General features: G+C 37.0%; 1 protein-coding gene across 26 annotated transcripts in view; it reads left to right on the top strand.

The window, feature by feature from the left end:
• The window catches only part of TRIP12 (thyroid hormone receptor interactor 12), a 156871-nt gene that overhangs the window by 116129 nt on the left and 28531 nt on the right, over positions 1 to 12211 (top strand). For all 26 annotated transcript variants that reach the window (XM_061387190.1, XM_061387179.1, XM_061387165.1 and 23 more), the window contains 8 exons: positions 494 to 722; positions 1049 to 1167; positions 3647 to 3854; positions 6045 to 6145; positions 6364 to 6538; positions 7890 to 8031; positions 9082 to 9273; positions 10940 to 11091. In XM_061387190.1, the coding sequence (XP_061243174.1) occupies positions 494 to 722; positions 1049 to 1167; positions 3647 to 3854; positions 6045 to 6145; positions 6364 to 6538; positions 7890 to 8031; positions 9082 to 9273; positions 10940 to 11091 (1318 nt within the window). The remainder of the gene's footprint in view (positions 1 to 493; positions 723 to 1048; positions 1168 to 3646; positions 3855 to 6044; positions 6146 to 6363; positions 6539 to 7889; positions 8032 to 9081; positions 9274 to 10939; positions 11092 to 12211) is intronic.

The following is a 12211-nucleotide window of genomic DNA, read 5'->3' as shown; positions in this document are numbered from 1 at the left end:
GGTGGAATTTTTACTGCCTGAACACCTGAGAAGTCCAAGAATACTGGAGTGGGTAACCTATCCCTTCTCCAGGGAATCTTCCCAATGCAGGAATTGAACCTGGGTCTCCTGCATTGCAGGTGGATTCTTTACCAGCTGAGCTACTCCTGCATACTCAATATTCATTTCTTCAACTGCGTTTATTTCTTACCAGTAGTTTTAACTGGTTAGTACTCAAATGTCCCCAATATTTTGTGGAACAGGTATTAGTAAAAATAAGAGGTACAGTGTAGTGCTACCTTGTGTTTTGCAGCTAGCTGGAATAGTCAGTGGTTTTTAAAATTTTTTAATTTTAAAATTTGTCTTAATGTTGTTTGGGGCATCTTTATAGACCCCAGTTGATTGCATTATATAAGTTAATTTCCTTTATAGCATTGTACATCCACTTGAATTTTATGTTAGCTCGCTTTATTGTGTTTCTGAAGCCTTTCAGATTTTACATTTTTTATTGCAGGTGGATATTCAGAGTTAAAGAAGGATGATGCTCGAGCACAGCTTATGAAAGAGGATCCGGAACTGGCTAAGTCTTTTATTAAGACATTATTTGGTGTTCTTTATGAAGTGTATAGTTCCTCAGCAGGACCTGCGGTCAGACATAAGTGCCTTAGAGCAATTCTTAGGATAATTTATTTCGCGGATGCCGAACTTCTAAAGGATGTCCTGAAAAACCATGCTGTTTCAAGGTGTGTTCATGAAAGTGGTAAAAAGAAACATTTTAGAAACCCAAGTCTCTGCAGTTAACTTCAGAAAATTTTAAAGCCATATTATAGTATAAAATGCACAAAACAGTTAATCTGGAGTATCTTGAGCCCTTGATTGTCTTTCTGTATTCACAGACACCTTCAATAAAAAATAGATTAAATGGAAAAGTTGAGCATTTAAGAAAAATTCTTATTTTAGTCAACAGGTTTCAAAACTGAAATATTTCGCTCTCATTTAAAGTTGTGTGGCCATCAATAATTATCAAATCCAGGCAGATGTTTTATATACAAATGCTTTCTTTTTTTAGTCATATTGCTTCCATGCTATCAAGCCAAGACCTGAAGATAGTAGTTGGAGCCCTTCAAATGGCAGAGATCTTAATGCAGAAGTTACCTGATATTTTTAGTGTTTACTTCAGAAGAGAAGGTAATTCCGTTCATGATAATTGATGGTTAATCTTTTAGTCTGAATATTATTTTAGTAGAATTATAGTTATAATCTGTGGAACAAAAATTGTTACTTTTATATAATTTACATGCTTTCAGCTTAAGTATGTAACATGCATCTTTTTAAAACCTTTTATTACAGATTGTATGAGATTGACTTGTTAATTGATGAACACTTACTAAGTTTCAGTGATTTGAGTGTTTATGGCCTAGAAGCAATTGCTGACTTTTCTTTTTATGCTGGTAGCATACAGTTGCCCTAAAGATTCTTTGAAAAAGTCAGAGGTCACTTTCTCTCCCAAGGAATCCTGTTAATAGATCAGTACAGCTGTATAAGGGATTATTTTTTACTTCATTGTGTAAATAATGAAATATTTTAAGACTTGGAATAATCTTCAGAATGCAATTTGTCTGGTCCTCTAATTTGAGGAATTTCAGTTTCGAAATCAGCCTTGGGGACATGGTATTTTAGCATTCTCTTCTTGAAAACCTGGAAGATGAAACCGTCACTCATTCAGGGTATTTATCCTTTTTTAAACCTGCAAAGATAATAAAAGAAGTTCTTTCTCAACAGAAATCTCTTTATGGGTCTTGTGGTCTATCAGGTTACTTGGGTCTTGTGAGGATGCAAAAAATAATGGTGTTCTCCTGGCATGTAATACTTTGTCTTCAATCCCAGTTCTTTATGCTCATAATCACTTTTTCTTATGCGGGATTCATTTCTCTTTACATCTTGAGAATGTAATAGACACACTAGTGTAATAATATTGAGTCAAATGGGAAGAAATTCTCACTGTTTATTGTTAGCTCTGTTCAAGTAATAATGGAAAAAATCCAACACTACATGTTTGTATGAAATAGAAGGCAAACTCTCTTCGTATCCCAGAGGCAATAACTATGGTTAACAAACTAGATTTATGTACCTTTTCTGTGCTTACATAAACACTTGGTGTATATTCTTATTTTTAGCCTTAGAGTTGGTGATGGACAGGGAGGCCTGGCATGCTGTGATTCATGGGGTCGCAAAGAGTCGGACACGACTGAGCGACTGATCTGATCTGATCTGATCTTGCATTTTTATTTTGTTTTAGGTATTCTATGTTTGTTATCATTTGCTTTTAGTTGCTTTATGATTTGAGAATTGGTATATGAATATATATATGAGAATATGAGAATCGGTCTTTTTTTTCAGTGATTTTTTAAGAAACTTTTGATCCTATCAATCAACTATGCCATCAGATTGAATTTCCCACCCCCAAGTATTTGTATAGCGTATACATGGTGAGGTATATGGAGATATCTAGATTGGTTCTCCCCCTTTGCATGTGGCTTGTCTCGCTGTTCTCTGAGGTTCCACTTAAAGATCACTTATTCCTAAATACCTATCCTGCCTCCTGAATTGTTAGATCTCCCTATGGTATGCTCCAGCAGCACTGTATTTTATTTCTCATAAGCAGTTCATTCTGTATTTTTAAGTTCTTGTTAAATATATCTTTCTCATTAGTTAGTAAGTGCCCTGAATACATTTTTCTTAGCCATGGCCATATTCTTAGTGCCTCGCTCACAGTCTGGGTATATGACGGTTGCAAATAATACTTGTGGAATGAATGCCTGAAGTTTGAATTCACTCAAAAATCTTTTTTTTTTTAATATAAATAATCTGATGGAAAGTTGTGGACTCTTCCCCAGAAAAATGTGAATGCTGTGAACATGTGAGCACACACCTTTGTATTCTGTCTCCCCGCCCCCCCCCCCCCCCCCCCCGCCCACCACCCCATGTGCTTCCTCCCACAATCGAACCCCAAATACAAATCTCTGCCTTAATGGGTTATTATTCCGTCTCCTTGTACACGTGGAGGGATGTGAAAATCTCCACCCTTCAATAGCTGGTGTTCTCTTTATTGACAGTAGTGTTATTGTGATCTTGTCTCCTTGTAGCATTTGAAGTTAATAATTGTAGGTCCTTTTCTTATCTTTTGGCTATCCAGCCACAGGTGCGCTGATTTTTGTAATTGTTTTTGATTCTTACAGTGGGTACTTTAAATTTCTGGTAGGACTTTATATGTGACCCCATTTAACATTTTGAGCATATTGGAAGGCCTCAGAAGAGACGTGTGTTCAGTCGCTAAGTCGCATTTGACTCTGCGACCCCATGGACTAGAACATACCAGGTTCCAGTGAGTTTCCTTCACCGTCTCCCAGAGTTTGCTCAGATTCATGTTCATTGAGTTGATGATGCTATCTAACCATCTCACCCTCAATATAAATATGTTTATTTAAATTTGAATTTACTTCCTTCTGTTTTTTGGAGTCAGGTTGAAGACTCTGGCACCTCAATTATTGTCCTGTTTTTGCGTACTTTTTATTCATTCCTTGTGAACCACCATAGCGTTTAGGGATCTTGTAATGGTGGGGAGGTAGTCCTGATTAACACACACTCTAACCTCTGTTCTATAAAGGTGTAATGCATCAAGTAAAACACTTAGCAGAATCTGAGTCATTGTTGACGAGTCCACCAAAGGCATGTACAAATGGGTCCGGATCCTTGGGGTCCACGCCATCGGTCAACAGTGGAACAGCCACGGCCGCCACCAATGCCTCGGCTGACCTGGGGTCCCCCAGCTTGCAGCACAGCAGAGACGATTCTCTAGACCTGAGCCCTCAAGGGTAAGTCAGAGTCCTGCAGTGACTCTTGTGCTCTTTGCTTGGAATTCTGCCCTGGTCTCTGAGTCGCACCCATGGAAGTGAAAGGTGTAGGGCACTACAGAGAGTGTACATTTTCCATTTTTTCATGTATGTTTTGGTAGGTATATAATGAGAATGGGGAAAAAATTGAACACTTACTGAAAACCTGCTGTACAGAGCCATGTTTAGAAACCACAGTAGAGACATAATATTTACATTGACCTACAAGGGCACTAAGGCTCAGAGAAGCTAAGTGACTGACATAATGTCTTGAACTTACTATAACGATGAAGGATTTGAGCCTCATTTCTGATACCATAATCTTAATGATTATTTATTATGTTGCAGCATATATTACCAACTTTGAGACATCTAGATATTGATATAGTGAAAAATATTAAAAATTGGAATTTTTAGAATATAAGAAAAGAACCTGATTTCCCATCTGTCTTTTACTGGCATATCGGAACTTTTGCTCTTAATAAAGGCTAATGAGAATTCTAAGAAAATTCTCTGCTTGCACCTCTTTTTTAATTCCTTTGTTGTACTCTGCTGCTGAGAACGTTACCAGCCCTCATGTCGGTTATCATTTTGTACTGAAACAAATCACACTCTTAAAAGTGTTTTTGTTCCTTTGATGGAAGCTAAAAAGTGGATCTTGGTAAAGTGTATATTTAATAAGTGGGGTCCAAAAATTTAATCTTACCAGCTGTAAAGCTCAGAATCCTAGCTGCTCTTGGTGCCCCCTGGTGGCAGTTGTCCACCCAGATGTATGTATGAGTTTTGAGAGTTCTGTGACTCCTGGTCCAGTGTTATCTTAGGAAGCTGCTGGGTTTAAGTGGTACTATGTAATGGGCACAGTCCAGGGTTTTGGGACCTAGCAGTATTACCAAGGACCCTCCACCTTCCCTGTTCTCTAGTTGAATTGTCTTGGCATTTTCTCTCCCAGCCTTGCCCACCTCTCTCTTCCTTGCTAGCCCAGTTCCCTCCCCCAGCTGCTGTGGCAACCTGAGGTCATTGCGGGGTTTTACTCTATAGCATAGGCATGGTGCCTGAGCTCTAGCATAAGTGGTTGGTAAAATATGATGCAGCTTACAGAGATGCAGTGCTCCTGAGCTACTTTAAATTAAAGAACTAGAGTTGATTATACGTTCTGACAGTCAATGCTTCTAAGGAAAGAGAAATACTTTCAGAGAGAGACTTTCAGCGCTCTAAGTGATTCATTTCTCTTCTAATATGGTTTTAAATGAGAAGTTCATAAAAATGTATAAATGGAATTAAGTTTATTCTTTGAAAGTTCACTTGTCCTGATTGTCAAGTATATTGATCACGCTATTAAGTGTTTTCAATAGACATATCAGATGTTGGAAAACTTTAAATTTTTTTTCAAAATTTTTCTTACTTGAATTATAATTTAACTGAACCATAACTTTTTTTTATCTTTTCCATCTTACGTAGTTTTGTTATTCTACGAATGATAGTATAAACTATTTCTAAAGTTGTTAAATATAGTAAAAAATAGTGCACAAGGCTATATGTGTTGTCTTTCATATATTCTAATTCAAATAGGTTGTTTACACTATCACTCTGCTACATTTGTTTACAGATAACTGAATTCTTTATAAAAGTATTTATAAATTCATTCATTTTGGATATTATTATCATTGCACACCATGAAATTACTTTGGGTAATATTGGAAAGTATTTTGATAATGTTAACTTTAGTGTGCTGTGATTATTATTTTACTTACTGTCATTTAGATTAGAAAAGAAAAAAGGTACTCAGATTTAACATATTCTTTTTCTGATTTATGATTGCATTGTTCTTTCTTTGTATTGTATATTTGTTTTATATACTTTATTTATGTACTGCATTTAACAATGGAGTTTAACAAGGATTAATGAGATATTCTGTCTATTTGGTTTTCTTTTAGTAATTCAGTAGTCAAGGTATTTGTATAGCTAGGTATTTTCTGAAGTAATCAATTTCTGTGTCTGTGCACTTGTAGAACATTGGTGCAGAGTTGGCATTAAATAATCACTAAATGGAAAATACTGTTACGACAGTATTTTATAACACATTGTTTCTGCCATTTTGGCCTGCTTTAAAGTGAGTGATGGTATTAGATCATGATAATTGCTAAACTTACCCCATGTTTTCCCGTGTGATAGTCGATTAAGTGATGTTCTAAAGAGAAAACGACTGCCAAAACGAGGATCAAGAAGGCCAAAGTATTCACCTCCGAGAGATGATGACAAAGTAGACAATCAAGGTAATTTGTGATGAAACCATGGGGAGGTGAATGGAAAGGAACTAGCGGCTAAAGACACATACTTTATTTTTGCTGCCAGCTTTGAATCATGCCTGAGTTTGCTGAATTCCCAGTGTTCTTAGTTCTTGTAGCTAATTAATCTGTTGAGTGGAAGTCTTAAAATTCTGTTGGTTTTCATCATTTGCACTAAAATGATTTAATTATTGTTCTCTCCATAGCTAAAAGCCCCACCACTACTCAGTCACCTAAGTCTTCTTTCTTGGCAAGCTTGAATCCAAAAACGTGGGGAAGGTTAAGCGCACAGTCTAACAGCAACAACATTGAACCAGCACGAACTGCGGGAGTTAGTGGTCTTGCCAGGGCCGCCTCAAAGGACACCATCTCCAATAATAGGTGAGGTGGGGGGATTCTGTGTTACTTCTGTTCCTAGATTAGGAAAAGCTTCATGGTATTCTAGTCAGTGTACATATTACATAGAGATGGAAACATGGACACAGGCCTTTAATTTTTGCTCAGAGGTCGCATAGGTCTAGGATGGAGCAGATTCTCAGTTCTTGAGCCCCATGTCTGACTTTTTCTCATATTTTAAAATTTGAACATGTCTAGTTGGGAGTTTTCTATGTTCAAAACCAAGCAAATATATTTCCCTTTGAATTTGTTCCTTAGTTTTGTTCTGGAAAAGGGAAAACTGATGTATTTTCCGAACACACACATGCTCTTTTATAATAGCCCTCTTATGCATTAGAGCAGAGCCCTTTTTTGGAAATGTAAAACTGTCGGTTAAACCATTTCACACCAATTTATGGCTTTAAAAAAATCAGTCCTTTAAAATCCTCAAGGATTGTTTTGTTTTGTTTGACTCTGGATGTAAATACCAACAGGGATTAGTTCCTCTGCAAATAAGAAATTTTTAAAAAGCAAATTCCATTGGGAAAACAAGCTCTTTTTTGGTTTATTGCCTTGATTGGTGGGTGGTTCTGAATTTCAGGTAGTAGAAATAAGCAAATATATTTCTGAAGTTATTAGAATTTGTTATTTGAACAGTGAGGTCTCAGTTGTCATAGCTTATTATGTGCCTAATAGGTACATGTTTCTGGTCTATAGAACATAAGGGACAGTGCAGATATGTCTATACCTTAGAAAACAGTCTTGGAAAATTGCTTTCAGGTTAACAGGAAACTGTTAGGTTGTAGAGTCCATAGACATTAGAACTGGTTTTTTTTCTTTTTTTGGTCTTCATGTAGTGACATGAAATGTATTTTAAGTATTAACTGTGCATTTCTCTAGGTATATCTTAGCCCATTTTCAAACTGAAACTTAAGTGGTTTACTGTGGAATCTGGATTTACTAGTCTATAAACATAGGCCAACCCACTCCAGTACTCTTGCCTGGAAAATCCCGTGGACGGAGGAGCCTGGTAGGCTGCAGTCCATGGGGTCGCTAGAGTCAGACACGACTGAGCGACTTCACTTTCACTTTTCACTTTCATGCATTGGAGAAGGAAATGGCAACCCACTCCAGTGTTCTTGCCTGGAGAATCCCAGGGATGGGGAAGCCTGGTGGGCTGCCGTCTATGGGGTCGCACAGAGTCGGACACAACTGAAGCGACTTAGCAGCAGCAGCAGCAGCTAACATAGGCCAAAAAAGGATTTTAAATGTAGCAGCTATCTGCTTTTGACCAGAAGTTATAATTGAAAACTTTTCTATGTACACTGAGTTTTTAATATCTTTTTCCTTCTTGCAGAGAAAAAATTAAAGGTTGGATTAAAGAGCAGGCACATAAATTTGTAGAGCGTTACTTCAGTTCTGAGAACATGGATGGAAGCAACCCTGCATTGAATGTCCTTCAGAGACTTTGTGCTGCTACTGAACAACTCAACCTCCAGGTACCGCAGCCAGTGCACCTAGCTGCTTCTCTGGGCTCTTCCATCCGGCTCCTCCTTGCCTTGGTGACTCTAGATTTCCGTGGATTTATTTGTCTTAGAGCAACTTTTCTAACCAGACCTGTACCTTTGGCGCTGACGTTTCTTTAACTTGTCTCTTGACTCCTTACTTCCTCATTTTATCATTAAGTGTGCTAGACATCTGATTTTTGACTTTGCTTTCCCTCGCCTCCCATGTCTCTTAAGAAATGGAGAGATTTCAAAAGTGTCCCTCAGGCACATCTCTCCTCTCAGTTGTCTTCAGCTACAGGTACTAGCTTATGTTTATAGACTAGTAAATCCAGATTCCCCATTAAACCACTGAAGTTTCAGTTTGAAAATGGGCCAAGATATACCTAGAGAAATGCACAGTTAATACTTAAAATACATTTCATGTCACTACATGAAGGGGAAAAAAAAAAGGCAGTTTTAATGTCTATGGACTCTACAGCCTAACGGTTTCCTAAGTGAAGGAGAAACCCCTCCTTCACCGCTCTTTACCTGTGCCCTAAGAGTGCTCAGAGAGGGTAGAGGTGTCATAAACCTTTTGTGTTTCATCTGATTCTTTTTCCATTTTTGATGTACTTTGAGCTGTGTGAATAGCACATGTTTTCTAAGAAATTGTCTTATTTCATTCAGACTTCAAATGCACTATAAAGCCACAGCTTAAACTCTTTTCATTTTGGTATTATAGCTCTGTTCCTCTAATTTGCTTTCTCATCTTTTGTCTTTTTTTTTTCTTTAATACAACTACATTGGTTAAATGCTAAGTTTTTTTTGTTTTTTTTTTTTTAATGTCAGAATGGACACTGGTTTTCTGTCATGAAATAATAACATTTTGTGAATGTGTGTGTTTGTAAAGTATTGTTTTTCAAGGATCTACCAAGTATGTACCACCTGCCCCTGATTTCTTTTTTAAAAGTGTTCAAGTATCGGGTAGCTTTGGTGGAAATATGAATTGTGTATTTATTACGGACTCTTTAAATCAGTGAATACTGTTTTCATCTCTTTCAGGTGGATGGTGGAGCTGAGTGCCTTGTAGAAATCCGTAGCATAGTCTCAGAGTCTGATGTTTCATCGTTTGAAATCCAACACAGTGGATTTGTGAAGCAACTGTTGCTTTATTTGACATCTAAAAGTGAAAAAGACGCTGTGAGCAGAGAGATCAGATTAAAGAGATTCCTTCATGTATTTTTTTCTTCTCCAGTAAGTTACCTAATAATCATACCTGTGTGTCTTATTTTGAGAGTCATTTTTTACTCATGCAGATATTTTCATCCCAGGAGTAATTTGTAATAGTTTTTAGTCAAGATACTGAGGTAAAGTTTTTAACTTGGATATTATACACATTTGGATTCCTTGGTCTTTTATGCATTAGGTAAACAGTAACACAAGAAAATGGTGAAGCAAGTGCCTATGCTGTGATTGATGTATCTTGATTCTGTGTTTTTGTGTAAGACAGACCATTAATTGTTTGGGCCTCCCTGATAGCTTGGGCTTCCCTGGTGGCTCAGACGGTAAAGAATCCACCTGCAGTGTGGGAGACCTGAGTTTGATCCCTGGGTTGGGAAGATCCGCTGGAGAAGGAAAGGACAATCCACTCATTCTGGCCTGGAGAATTCCATGGACTGTGTAGTCCATGAGGTCTCAAAGAGTCAGACACGACTGAGCAACTTTCACTTTCACTTCCTGATATCTCAGATGGTAGAGTCTGCCTGCAATGTGGAAGGACCCAGGTTTGATCCCTGGGTCAGGAAGATCCCCTGGAGAAGGATATGCCAACCCACTCCAGTATTCTTGTCCTGAAAAATCCCATGGATGGATGAGCCTGGTGGGCTACAGTCCATAGGGTCACAAAGCATAGGACACGTCTGAGCAACTAACACAACTAACAGTTGTGAGTGTATTTGATTCTGAATATCTGTTTTTAAGCATATTGCAGTTTTCAGTATATTTTTTAATAGAAATATGGTAGACATCATGTATCTATAGGCATAAGATAGAGTATATGTAAACATTTCTGTTTTGTATATAAGACACAGAACTAACAATTTCATTGAGGAATGGTTGATCACCATTTATAATGTGGATCATAAGACCAGAAGGTACAGAGCAGCTTTACTTTCGTCATTCTCAGTGAGTGAAAGCGAAAGAGTAACCTGGACACTGGTGACTTAACACCATTCTACTTGTTCATAATGGCTTAACAGAAGGCGATTCTCTGGATCAACTGTGTAATAGGGCTAAGGACAGCTCGCTTGTGTGTCAGTCAAACTCACCGTCTCTGGTCATTGTTTGCAGACATTGCTTGCATTATTTTAATTTGTTCTACTACCTAAAGCAGAATTGGTAATTATTTGTGACTCATTAGCTGTATAGTTAATATTGGATATAGTTTTATACCATGCTAGAATTATGTACAGTCTGTAATCACTTACTGAAAATTCCTTGGGGCTGGATGGGTTTCATGAGTTTTGCCATACAGTACGTACAGCACTTATTATCTGATAATCCCCAGTGGATTCTGAATAGTACTCCATACACATTAAGTATTTTTGCAACAAAACATATGAATATTCCTACAAAATGTAAATAAAGACTTCAAACAGCCACATATCTGTCTGGGTCAGATTTTGCCACCAAATGAGTAGTGTTTTCAAGCCTTTTGGACTTAGGAATTGTGAATACGGGATTGTGTGCCTATACAAAAAGTGTGTTTATTGAAATTATTTGGAAGCCATTGTTGCAGCTAAATCCATCATAAAGAAATACAATAGAGTAAGTCTTTTGTAAAACTGCCTATTAAATATTCTTATTGAGTGTTCTATTTCATGAGGCCTTGCTTAACCTGTTCGTTTATTTATAACTTTAGCTTCCTGGAGAAGAGCCCATTGAACGAGTAGAACCAGTGGGTAATGCACCTTTGTTGGCATTAGTTCACAAAATGAACAACTGCCTCAGCCAGATGGAACAATTTCCAGTCAAAGTGCATGACTTTCCCAGTGGAAATGGGACAGGAGGCAGGTAAGGATCCTTGCCTAGGTGGGCCCTTGCCACTGGATTTTATATTTTTGTTGAGGTAAAGTGGCAAGAGGTCTGGTGACATCTTGGTGCTCAAAGAACGCTCATTATAAGGACTGAGGAGATTAAATATTCTAGTGCATGAATCAAATAACTTTTATTCCTAAAACATACCCTGTATCTTAAATATGATGTTTTGAAAATATGAAACCAACTTGTGTTGGCAAGTCTCAATAGGCTTAGTTTTCCTTAAATTTAGGCTTAGTTTTCCTTAAATTGATGTACTTTAATGTATAAAGCTTTTCTCCAAGAAGTTTGTAGTGACAGATGACAAAATGATTACATTCTGTGTAATAATGTGATTTCATATGTGACCCAAGTGGTTATAATTTTGCGTTTTAATGGGTTTTAACAAATGTTTATTTTTTCCCATAATGTAGTAGCTTTACTGGACTCAACTATAGAAAGAATACATTAAATTCCTTGATGTGTTTTTACAGAATGTTACAAGTTTCCTGGAATATTATGGCTAGCAGCATGGAAAACTTAAAAAATTAGTTTGGTTTTAAAAAACATAGTCTGGTGTGTCTTAAAGATATTTAAAGTTTTGACTGAGTTAAAACGGTATGCAATATTGAATAATGAAGTGATCAGTGTTGTCTAGGTTTTTTCCTGCTTTGAAACTTAATGTATAGAGTGGTATTTAATTTTGATTATTAAACTGTCCTGGAAGATTTTTATGAGCTAAAGGGGTACTTTCTAATACATACATGAGAAAACCATAACATTTTTTCATTTTTATCTGAATTTGTGTAAAGTATGTATATTTGCATATGTATGTATCAATATAATGGAATATTCTTTCTTATACCCCTATTTGCATGCCTTATCAAACCTCATAGCTGCATTTCAAACTCCTCTGTATCTTACTCTTGCCAGACCTTTTCAGAAATGAGTAATTAAATATCATTACCAGGTGTAGACTGATGTAGCTGTCAAACTGCTTCACTCAAAAGACTGTAGCAAAGTAAAATGTAAAGGTTAGTTTTTAAAGTAATTTTGTAGCTGAAATCTTTGAAAGCAAAAAATGAGGGTTTACTGTTTGTTTTTAAATAAATAGGAC

The sequence above is a fragment of the Bos javanicus genome, chromosome 2 (genome assembly GCF_032452875.1).
Source record: "Bos javanicus breed banteng chromosome 2, ARS-OSU_banteng_1.0, whole genome shotgun sequence".
NCBI lineage: Eukaryota > Metazoa > Chordata > Mammalia > Artiodactyla > Bovidae > Bos > Bos javanicus.
The sequence above is the reverse complement of the archived record's forward strand: the minus strand, read 5'-3'. Positions and strand labels throughout refer to the sequence as shown.